This window comes from Anopheles arabiensis, chromosome 2 (assembly GCF_016920715.1).
Source record: "Anopheles arabiensis isolate DONGOLA chromosome 2, AaraD3, whole genome shotgun sequence".
In the NCBI taxonomy this organism is placed as follows: domain Eukaryota; kingdom Metazoa; phylum Arthropoda; class Insecta; order Diptera; family Culicidae; genus Anopheles; species Anopheles arabiensis.
In genome coordinates, this window is record NC_053517.1 from 43233302 (window position 1) to 43245103 (window position 11802).

Genomic DNA, 11802 nt, shown 5'->3' on the forward strand with positions numbered 1-11802 from the left:
AGTGTATTATTTTCATTTTTAAACAATGAGTGCAAAAATTGTTACTGTCAACAATTGTAGCGCATAGTATTGTTTTGGATCAAATTGTTTTGGGATATATTTTCTTGGCGTATATACATTTACCAAGCCTATCAATTACACAAATGTGACCATACGAAGAAGCTCACATTCTTGAAAGGATGGGAGCCAACGCATTATGAAGCGAAAGCTATCCATATCAAGATCGGCTTCACTATAACAATTCAGCACTTGCAGCAGTGACGGGGCTACAAGAGAAGACATAAACACCACAAACATGCTATTGCAAAGAAGGAAAGGCAGAATAAAATTATTTTCTATATTCTCATTCTTTTCCCTTTGCCAATAAAATGTTTTATCACAAAATAGCGTAAACGAAATGCGTAAAACTTTGTCGTTGGAAGTCAATACTAAGTCAATAAAGTCATAAATGTAATAAATATCATCCAGAGGGTGACCAAAAATTCTAATCAAAGGCACTGGACACTTTCCTGTTTGTTGATGCACATTCATGCTACGCTTGTGGTCTTCTGGAATACGAGCGGCTCCCTGCTCGGATCGATTATCTTACAAGATTGTCACAAAAGGAACGCGGGCAACGGGTTCAATGGCTAGATACAATGAAACAGGAACATGAAACTGTCTAGAAACATGTAGATGTCGACCGGCGAAATTCGTTTCAAGAGAATTGCACAAACATCCCAAAGAACTATCACAGCTTTAAGTTATCATACATCCTAGTTCGTCGTCATAAATTGAGTCAACAGATAGGGATTTGTTAAGTTATCCAACGGATGCATCATTTAAATTTACTAATGTTGAAAAAATTTCAAAACTGTTTATTTAGTTTAAGTTGAAAAAGGTACAATTAAGTCAATTGATTAACCATGAAATTTAAATTTTTTTAAGATACTATCATTATCTGTAACCAACAATGTCATCATATTAAAACGTTACTCAATTCTTTATCAAAATATAAAATATCAAAATAATAATGCAAATAGATTTTATTAATTTCATGATTCAACTGAATGTTTTAGATTTAAATCGAACGAAAAATTACCTCAATTCAAAAGATCCGAGCAAATAATTACCCGAGTGTCCTACCCCTTGTCCTACGGCTAGGCGGATCTGTCAAACGGAGAAACAACATGTTTGACAGCTTCGATGCAGTTTGGTTGTTTGTTTGCGTTGCGCTTTCTACCTCCGTAATTACGTCTGTTAAGTTGCTAAATATTGAGCAAAGTTAAAGTAAAACATAACTCCTGTACACCGGAAACTATTCCTACCTAAAGATACCAGACGCTGCCGGCAACGAAACACTCTCCTCATCCTTTGGTAAGTGTTTGCAATGAGCGTCCATCGGTATGGGCGTGCCTTCTCGACGTGCCATTAAACGCGTAATGACGTCTGGCGCTTGGGAAGTTATTTTCAAACAAAACGTAACTTTCCAACTTGTCGCTCTGTGTGTTTGATTTCAGATCACTTGCTGTATCGTAAAGTTACAAAAATGGTCTGGCTAGAATCTTGCTGGTCTCCATTTATTTGGACAAATTCCGTAAAATCGGGAAGCTACGCAGTGGCCGCTTACACCGTGGCTACGTCCATCGTGTTGATTACAATGGTAAGCACATGTTGGTTTTTGGTGGTTGTATGGTTTTATGTAGCAGCTTTCATTCTTTGTACTAAACTGTTTCGGTTTTATGTCCCGTTTAAAGACAACATACAACTTGCTCGGAGGGGATTCATCGCAATTATATTCTCCACTGTTTGAGACGGACATACGCGATTCCATGCAGGTTGTCGGAGGATTTTTTATCCTGTATTTTATTCTGCTGATTCTTTCCGCTGGAGGAGTTTGCTACTCATTGAAAACCACAACCCGTGGTTGGATGCTACCATGGCTGGCACTATTCGGGATCGCCATTCTGTTCCAGTTTGTGTTCGGCCTTTGGCTAATCGGAGGCTATTACATTTATGTGAGTAATTTATATCACAAAAGCAACGGGCAGTACGTAAAATTATGTTTATTGTTTACAGCTGCAACAAACTTTATCGAGCCTTATTCTTTGGGTATGGATGGCCTACAACGTAAGTATAGTTATAAAGCTTTATCAGCAAATCAATCTGCTAACGTTGCTTTCTTATTCCTTTATCCTACAGATTTACTGCTGGATGTGCGTTTACTCACAATACCAAATATTTGAAAATATGCAATCTCCCAACATCGAACTACTGATGCCTTAAGTATTCCAAACTACGACCACACAAAGGTGGACAGAATCTCCCAAATGATTTACCTTTTTCTAGTTTTTTTTAATCATTCCAGTAAGAACATGCATGTGCATGTTGCGCCTTAAAATGAACTTTACCTTTACTAGTGCAGTAGTCTACATTTGACGATTTTTTTTGCATTTGTGTGCACCAATATTATTCCATTTACGTAGGTACAAACGTATTAGGAATATAATAATGAACGTTAAGCCCTTGACAAATTAAGAAACACAAACTAACGTAGAACTAGATAGTCGACTGAGAAGAAAAAGTACCGTCCAAGTATAAAAACATACACAAATCTTTTTTAAATAAAGAATTTTTTAAGAACACAAAACCGATGCTTGTTAACTTTAAATGTATTCTGTTGTTGCAACTTTTAAAATTGCCGAACAGAAATAGCTGAAAACGATGCATTTAAGGATTCTTTAACGTTTGCCCTTTCAAATATTTTGTGTAACGTATGTAAATATGGATATTGTTGGACCAACTGGGGTGGTCTGATGCTAAAAAAATGGTTGGAAAACATTACAATGGAATGCCGTTTATCCGGGCTCATCAGGACTCCACATCGCCGAGATACTCGAATAATATGGATTCAAGTATGCTTTTTAATATCACAAATTGTGTGTTTTTTTATTTTCATTATGTTTAGGAAAAACTTAGTTAGATTTTTTTAACTTTATGTAACTTAAAAGAAAATATTTGAAATTTGAGATTAATGTTAATGTTTTCAGGTATGATAATGTGCTCTGATGATAGTTTATTTTCCTCAGCAAGCAATGTCACTGTTTGTGCAGAATCATTTTTCAATAACGCGGATATACGGACAGCCGGAAAAAAGATACCCAAATAAAAGGCGTTACACTGTACCTCTTTTTTGAATAACATACAAATGTATTCTTTTTGAAGTGTTCGAAACCTATACTGTGGCAAAAACTTCTTTCTTGTATCGCAATTAAATTTACTCGCTCCTTTAAATTCTTTTCGATCTCCTATGTCATCCATAGACAGCCATCGCAAAACAGTCTGTCATCCCGTCTGACTCAGCCTGTCAAACGCCTATCCAATATGGCTTCGTGTGAAACGCCATGAGTATTCCTTCTCCCTCACACAGCGAACTGCAAAAAACACCTCACTTGGCAAACAATTTACGCGTTTGTGGGGTTTTACGCAAAAATTGGGTAGATTCTGTGTGTGAGCGATCCACGGTTTGTTTCTGCCTTCAGTTTGCCTACGAGTGCGCGTACACATTGTGATATTTTAGCGTTTAGGAGCGAATCGGGCAATAAAGTCGATGAGTTTGGGGGCAGCGCAGCCAGCAGCAGTAGCAGCAGCAGTGTTCATGCAAGTGTGGCATATATGACGACGGTTCAAAGAAATAGAAGCTGGTAAGCGCTGCGACGGCGGGTCGATGATTAACCCTCCGCCACGATCTGGCCATTGACTTCTCATGCGTGTTTCCGTCTCTCTTCGGTGTGATCTTTTTACAGTTAATATTTTCGTTACCTCGGTGCAAGATACTGTCCCTTTGTAGTGCGAGAAAGCTCCCCCGTGAGTTTCACAGTGCTGGTTGTCCGATACGCGAAAGCCAGAGCTTACATAAATCTATAAACCCGCACATTCGGCCAATCTAGACATCAGCCAGCAGAAAGTGTACAAATTTTCCCGTTTTGGGGACGTCCCGATTAGAGTGGACCAGCACAAAACAAAGCGATAAAAAGGGATAATCCAGACATCCACCCCATTGGTACGGAGCGACGGGAAGTTGCGGGTAAGGGAGCCTCGCCTAAATAGGAAGAAAATATCCAACCAAGCAGCATTACACACGTGTGCGTGAAAGAGACAGAAACAGACTGTTCGAGAAGCAGCAGCAGCAGTAGCACCGAACCGGAAAAGAAACACAGCACCACTTCCAAGCAACAGAGCAGCACTAAGGAAAAATACTAAAGATTTTCTTTCGGTAAACACAAAGATCCTGCTGGGTTCATAATCCTTGGTTGGCTTTCTCGTAGAGCGACCCCGTCCAGAAAATGTCCACGCCAGCCCGCAGACGTCTTATGAGAGATTTCAAAAGGTAAATTTGCTAAAGGTTTCACAATGAATGTGTGTGCTTGTGAGTGTGCCTGTATGCGTATCCTGGTTGACGCAACAAATCAGTCCATCGGTTTAGTGGAAGGTTTAAGAAAAAGCAAAATAGAACAAGTGCTAAACAGTGCCGAAGATGTGCAACCAGAAACAGCCAGCCCCTGTTTCAGCAGGACAAACGATTCGGTGTGCATCAAGGGGCTTGGGCAATACATGTGGAAGTGAAATCGTGCCACATACAACTAAAAAATAATCGCGTTTACCGTTGTCATAGCAGTATTACCGTTTATTATCCGGTCTACTTTGGCCTGGCAGTTTTATCCTGGTTGCCTCGGCAAAATACGGCTGACTGTGGTATTGGGTATGTACGGTGGGTGGGCGTTGGAGAGTGGATGGAACCGAATCCTTGTTTTAATGTGAAGGGGACACATTTTGACTTCTTCCAAGGAGGTAGTATTCGATCCAACGCGCGCCCCGCGTTTTTTTCTGTGTGATATAAATATCCACTACAGTCGAACGAACTCAGACAAGCAAAGAACGGTGCGACCTTGTAGTAACAGTGTGTTTTTTCACCATCGAATCCAACACACAAAAAGGATGCCCTTGGGTTGGGCAAATGAACGATGAGCATCGCGCACACCGTACCAGAAACGGATAAAACAATACACGATGGCGTTTACGCGAGTATTTGTGTATGTGCGCTAAGCGCATAAGCAGCTGTTTAAAAGGGCATGATAGTGTAGTAGTAGATAGAGATGCATTTGTATGAGATTGATACTATTTCACTAGATATCATTATTGACGATGCAAACAAACACGTCTTTATACTTGGCTCTTTATACTTGCTAGGGTCATGCACTTTTATCGATATTATTCTATTAGGCGTATAGTCCCGTCCTAGTGCGAACCGCGACAGGGCCCTTCGAGACTTAATGCATTACCAAGCAGCCGGATAAAGTCAATACTAGGGGGGGGGGACGTTCTATCTTAGGTTTGAACCCATGATGGGCATTTTATTGAGTCCTTCGAGTTGACGACTGTACCACGGGCGATTTTATCGATATCAGAGGCAATTAGGGACTACATTTGGGTGGTCTTACCGCGTGAGGCTTCGTCAACTCCAATCATTACTTATCATCTTGAATCATGAATCAACCATTCTTATTGTTCTAGAAGTATAAATGTCTTTGTTTATGTTTGTTCCCGCATCAAAATTAGTACTAGATGCCTCTGAAAACAATAACCAACCATTCACTTTGGCAAAGACATACTGACACCAAAACCAAAAAATCAAACTAATTTCGGCACACTTTGGGTGGTGCCGGTTGGCATAGAAGAAAGAGGGGATGGCTGCGGAAACCGCTGAGTCAAGGAAATGCGATGACGCGGATTACTTTTTTGCCTTCCCACTCACCGTCTTGGTGAGATAGGTTCAAACCATCGCGTCCGTGCGGAATGACCACCAAGCTAATCCGCACACGCCATCATCTTCTGCAGATTCACTCTCAGCGCCGGAAAGCGGTGAGAAAAGATGCTCACACGGCAGTTGCGGTTGGTAAAAGTTTATTTTCGTAGTGCACATACACATAGGCCTGCAGCAAATAGGTGTTCGGCTGACAAAACGAAACAAAGCGCGAGTGGGAAGGGAATGATGTACAATAAAGCGGCCAGGGAATACGCTGTTCACACACCGCGCAGCAATTAGCACGAGAAATAGGAAATTTCAGATGTAAGGAAAAAATATATTATTCAAACAGTACCTAGGAAAGGATACATCCAATGACGATCGGACTCTAAACAACTTGTGGAAATGTAGAGCGAAAGTGCACGCGTTGTAGGTTGATGGCAAACATAATCGAGTGAAGAAAATTATTCCATTACCTACCCGTTATTCTTTCATTACGCAACGTAGCCCAGAATTGGCGACCTATTCTTGTGGTCAGAGAATGCCGATTTGTTTACGTTCTGGGTCGGAGAATGATGGAATACAAGCGTCCACGATGCTTATCGGCCATAAGATGCATCGTGATGGTTATAGTAGTAGATTACTCACTCTCACCCTCACCCTATGTCCCGGATTTCAAGTTCAATTTCTATCAATATACAATGTGCTCGGCTTGTATAGTATTGCTGGACCCACTACCACATTGAAGTCGGTCGCGTCATTGAGACTGTGTCAAGGAACAATTGTTAAGCCCGATCATGCCCTTCTGCGTGCAAGATCGATGCTTTAATGCTGGCTGATAAGCGCCTGAGTCCCTCTGACCATTCTTGCCTTGATCCTAAGAGTCGTTGCATCATTGTTGTGCAATTTCGAGCGATCTAACATGATACAATGGCTATAGAAAGGCATACAATTTTAGGAAACCCTTGTATATGGCACGGAGTAATTGATGTTTCTATTCATTTCAGGCTTCAGGAAGATCCACCTACCGGCGTGTCCGGTGCACCGACCGATAACAATATTATGATTTGGAACGCTGTGATTTTCGGACCACACGACACACCTTTCGAGGACGGTACGTTCAAGCTAACGATAGAGTTTACCGAGGAGTATCCCAATAAGCCGCCTACGGTGAGGTTTGTGTCAAAGATGTTCCATCCAAATGTGTACGCGGATGGCGGTATCTGTCTGGACATTTTGCAGAATAGATGGAGCCCTACATACGATGTGTCAGCTATACTAACATCCATTCAGGTACGTCCCTGGTCCACGATGCATGCATGAAGTGGGAAGTTTCCTAGTAGCGCGTTATAATTCATACATATGCTCTAACTGTATTCGCTTTGCTTTGCAGTCTTTATTGAGTGATCCAAATCCAAACTCACCGGCCAATTCGATGGCAGCGCAGCTCTACAAAGAAAATCGCCGGGAGTACGAAAAACGAGTGAAAGCCTGCGTCGAGCAAAGCTTTATCGACTAGCCCCGTTCCCATTGCTGTCTTTGTCCTCTTCGTCTTCGCTATCGTGTCCATCATTGTCCTGATCGTGTCGCCCTCCGTTTTGAACCGGTGTTCCGAGATCATCAGCCCCGCTGCTGTACGCCATCCGATGTCAGTGTTGTGGATCGTAAAGTGGGTACTTTAGTGGATCTCTCCCTGAAAACTGCTCACAGTTCGTGGCTCCTTACACCGACGATGATGTTTCGGTAACTTTTCTTTGGCAGTAGATCACGTTTCTTCTCCGACAGTGCTGTCCTGAAAAACGCATTCTCTTGCCCTACGATGTCATGAGTCATTGCATGTGTAACGAAGCAAAAAAAAAAGAGAGAGAGGGAGTTATCAAACAACAGGCGTAGCTGTAATATCATCATACCTCCCAATGAATTGCTAAAACACAGATACAGATTCCGAGTCTACTCTGTAGACGATGTGAGTTGCTTTCATACCTGCTATACGTAAAGCTATATTTTCACGCAATATTGAAGCAAAAAATTAAATCATACAGTTCATCAAATCTATATTGCGCATAATTTTGTAACAAATCATGTTAAAAATGGGGAAACAGAAATATACATTTACCCGTTGGAATACAATCCTCGCCGATGGTAGAATGGATCTTCCCCTCTCTCTCACACTCACACAAACACTTTGATGTGCGGCAATGCGACTAATTATCAGCCAAAAGAAACCTTTACTTCCATTGTTCTTTTCTCCAATGTTGGCTGTAATTAAGCTATGATTATTTTGGAACAGTTAATGAATCTTTCCAATGTCACAATATACCCAGTTTAGCATATGTTTTGTTGACACATGCTTTGATCTTCTATCGGCAAAATTTACAAAAGCACAAGGGCCATTGTGAATGTGTATGAGGGTGCGTGGAATAAAGTGAACGTAATTAAGTTCGAATCCTTGCTGGATAAGCGAGAGTGAAAAGTGAACATGTTTTGCTGCTAATTACGATACCTTTAATTTACAAAAGATAATATATAAATGCAAATTGTACTAATTGAACATTATTGGAATGAATCATCAAATACCTGGTGAAAGAAGGTTTAAAAAGTGTTAGTGAAAAATTGTCGTTACGGCAGTAAATTTATCATGGAATAAACTACAGAACACGATTAACAGCTTTGCCACCGTCGGCAGATGATGACAGCAGTCGTCGGCTGGATTGGAATCGCATCCGCAGTACACTTTTTTAATTTACAGATTCATTTACGCTCTATTACACACTGGTGTTATGCATACACATGCTCGGAAAGGGTGTACGCATATACTACGACATACTACTGCACATAATACACTTACCGATAGGTAAATATCGGCTTCACGAGTGGTAAAAACGACGGAGACAGCGAGGGGAAGCAGTGAAAGGTTCGCGCAAAATAAAGGTGACCTAGGATATGTTATGGTGAAATATTATAGTACTGTCTAAGCATTATTATATACGCGAGGCGCGAAAACACTCGACGAACAAACCAGGGAAAGATAGCAATGAATGAGCTCCGAGCGGGTTTATATGAAACATAATAATTACATTGAAGAAAAGCATAAAAGAACGCAACTTTACAACTATCGGACACTCTCACTAGAACTCGACCTGATACTGTGTAATAATAATAATAAATAATGATAAAGAAAAAAATAAGAAACACAAATTGAATAAACGAAAGGAAAACATGATGATGCTAAAATAGTGCATACAATTAGTAGCTGACGATGAGAAGCGTACAAGAGAGCACGATATTGAAATGTGAAGCAACATAACTCTTAATAGCAATTGTATGTGAGAACAGCCGCTGGGATTCAGAAGCCAGCAAATTATAACGAAACTAAACAAAGAAAAATAAAGCGTATTAAACCTTATCGACGATGGGGGGTTGGTCTTTTCTTAGAAATATGGCGAAAAATTTGGAACTGAATCGGTACAGCATATTTAAGATTTGCGCTAGCACTGCATTTTTATTTTCATCATTTCACAATTTGATTATATGTAATACATTTTGTGTGATTCAAAGGCTCTATCACAAAAAACGATGAGTGAGTCATCCAGTTTTGTTGTTGAAAATTAAATAATAAATTATTATGATGAATAATCGCTGATCTTTCGATTATCTTATTTCTAGCAATATGTACTTCAAGGGAAGGATTGAATAGCTCCTGGTGTAGAGCTGGAATGCCAAGCTCTTAGTTAAAAAGCGAGCTAAACGGGGATTATTGAACTGGCGAGTTTTTTCTTTAACGGGCAATTTGAAAGATTCCATGAACATCCGTAGAAGCAAATCGAACAGTAAGTATTCAACTGTGCGCTATATACATATTTTTGCTTTGTTTTTATTTGTAGTCAAAATGTCAAACGAAAAAGGCCAACAATATTTTCATTGCAAAGAGAAACGATAAAAGTATCCCACATATCGCAAGTCCCCTTACTAAACAAAGAAAGGGTGCGCATATTTATACAACCTAGCCATTTCCATCAGTTCCGCCAGAAAGTGTTCTTTTGTAGCATGAATGACGCAAAGGTAAGCGTTAGCTTTTCCTGCCAGCGATGCATGCAGCCCATTCATGTCGACGATACATTCGCCAGCCTGGGCGAGCATACGCTGGCGGAGCTGGCGCTACCGATCAACTCCCATCTGGAGGTTGACCTCGAATCGCAATCGGTCAGCTTTGACCACTTTGTGCCGCCGTTCCGTGTAACCGATTCGACAAATGATACCAACGGGTTCATGTTGCTGTCAGACGGCCAAAACAAGGAGTCGCTCGGCCACAGCTTGCGGGTGAAGGCGGAACTGTTCGATGCGCTATCGAACAACTCGGAAATCGATCATCCCCTGTGCGACGAGTGTACCGATACGTTGCTGGAACTGATGGACAAACAGCTCAAGATCGCCGAGGATGAATGGAACGATTACAACAACTATCTGAAGAAGCTGGAAATGACGGACGATGTGCCAAACATTGAAGAGCTGGAGCAGGAACTGGCCGGCCTGAAGGAGGACGAAACACGACTGCTCGAGGAGCTTAGCAGCTTGTCCCGCGAAGAGCAATCCATTCGGAAAGCGGTCGAGGAGCAGGAAAAGGAAAAGCAGCGGCTCGAACGCGAGGAGAACAAATACTGGCGCGAGTATACGAAGCATCGCCGAGACGTAATAACCACCGAGGACGAGTTCCGTTCCCTCGAATGCCAGATGGCGTATGCCCAGAGCCAGCTAGAGAAGCTGAAGAAAACAAACGTCTTCAATGCAACCTTCCACATCTGGCACTCGGGACACTTTGGCACGATAAACAACTTCCGCCTCGGGCGGCTACCATCGGCTCCGGTCGACTGGTCGGAGATAAATGCGGCCTGGGGTCAGACGTGTCTGCTGCTGTCGGCCTTGGCACGCAAAATGAATTTCACCTTCAAACAGTATCGCCTGGTACCGTACGGCAACCATTCCTACATAGAGGTCCTGGGCGAAGGTAAAGAGCTACCGCTGTACGGGAACGGAGGATTCCGTTTCCTATGGGACTCCAAATACGATGCGGCGATGGTTGCATTCCTCGACTGTTTGCAGCAGTTCAAGGAAGAAATTGTCCGCCAAGATCCAGACTTTTGCCTGCCTTACCTAATGGAGAAAGGAAAAATCGAAGATGCATCGACCGGAAGCAGTTTTTCGATCAAGTAAGTAACGAAACACCAGCTTTGCAAACACTCTTTACTATTCCTGTCCATTATGTTTTTGCAGGATCCAATTCAACTCGGAAGAGCAGTGGACCAAAGCGTTGAAGTACCTGTTGACGAACTTAAAATGGGTGCTCACGTGGGTATCGTCTCAGTTCACCGAGGACAAGCAGCGGTAGAACTCAAAATACCTTCCCTTTGCCCCGTGCAAGTGCGAGGCAAACTGCAGAACTTTCGTGATATTACTTCGTTGGCGATGGTCCTCGTCGTGTATAGATAGAACAAAATACATCCACTATGTATTGCATAACTCTCTGTTGCGTTAGTGATAAATAAAAGTTAAACCATGAAATTATCATTGGTCTTATTATCAAAAGCTTATTTCATTTCATTTCATTTCATTTCAAGTTTATTCAAATTGTCAGCCTGATGGTTTCACAATTCCTAAATCTAACTAATTCCTAACTTAACCTATCTAAATTCCTAAAACTAAAGCGAACTTTTGAGCACATGAAAAACAAATATTAGATTAAAATACAAACGTAAGAAAAGAAGAGTAAATAATATTAGATATGATAGTCGGAAAAAAGAGGATGAGAAAGTTAAGAGAATAGGGAAGAGTATAAGGGAAAAGGATTATAAAGAATTATAAACGGGGGTGGGGATGATCTGTGCTAGTATTAAAAGTGCGAACACATAGGAGAAGAGGCTCGTTGGAACCAAATGTGGTGTGACGAGAAACCATGTTTAGTACCACTTATGACAATACATGTCGCGCGATTTTTCCCACAATCGCGATTAAATTATCGA

At 41.4% G+C, this 11802-nt stretch overlaps 3 protein-coding genes across 3 annotated transcripts; all 3 read left to right on the forward strand.

Moving 5' to 3' along the window:
* The first annotated feature begins 1176 nt into the window (after positions 1 to 1176).
* On the forward strand, positions 1177 to 2629 carry LOC120893448. The gene is made up of 5 exons (XM_040295349.1): positions 1177 to 1356; positions 1500 to 1642; positions 1737 to 1997; positions 2059 to 2109; positions 2182 to 2629. Exons 2-5 carry the CDS (start codon positions 1529 to 1531, stop codon positions 2263 to 2265), a joined length of 510 nt encoding a protein of 169 aa, XP_040151283.1. The 5' UTR covers positions 1177 to 1356; positions 1500 to 1528; the 3' UTR covers positions 2266 to 2629.
* A 754-nt stretch (positions 2630 to 3383) lies between these two features.
* Positions 3384 to 9191, forward strand: LOC120894268 (ubiquitin-conjugating enzyme E2-17 kDa). The gene is made up of 4 exons (XM_040296754.1): positions 3384 to 3683; positions 3786 to 4369; positions 6793 to 7078; positions 7179 to 9191. The coding sequence occupies exons 2-4, from the start codon at positions 4326 to 4328 to the stop codon at positions 7302 to 7304; spliced, it is 456 nt and encodes a 151-aa protein (XP_040152688.1). The 5' UTR covers positions 3384 to 3683; positions 3786 to 4325; the 3' UTR covers positions 7305 to 9191.
* A 494-nt stretch (positions 9192 to 9685) lies between these two features.
* Positions 9686 to 11350, forward strand: LOC120896646 (beclin-1-like protein). Its single transcript, XM_040300914.1, has 2 exons — positions 9686 to 10992; positions 11057 to 11350. The coding sequence occupies exons 1-2, from the start codon at positions 9833 to 9835 to the stop codon at positions 11169 to 11171; spliced, it is 1275 nt and encodes a 424-aa protein (XP_040156848.1). The 5' UTR covers positions 9686 to 9832; the 3' UTR covers positions 11172 to 11350.
* Positions 11351 to 11802: the final 452 nt, after the last annotated feature.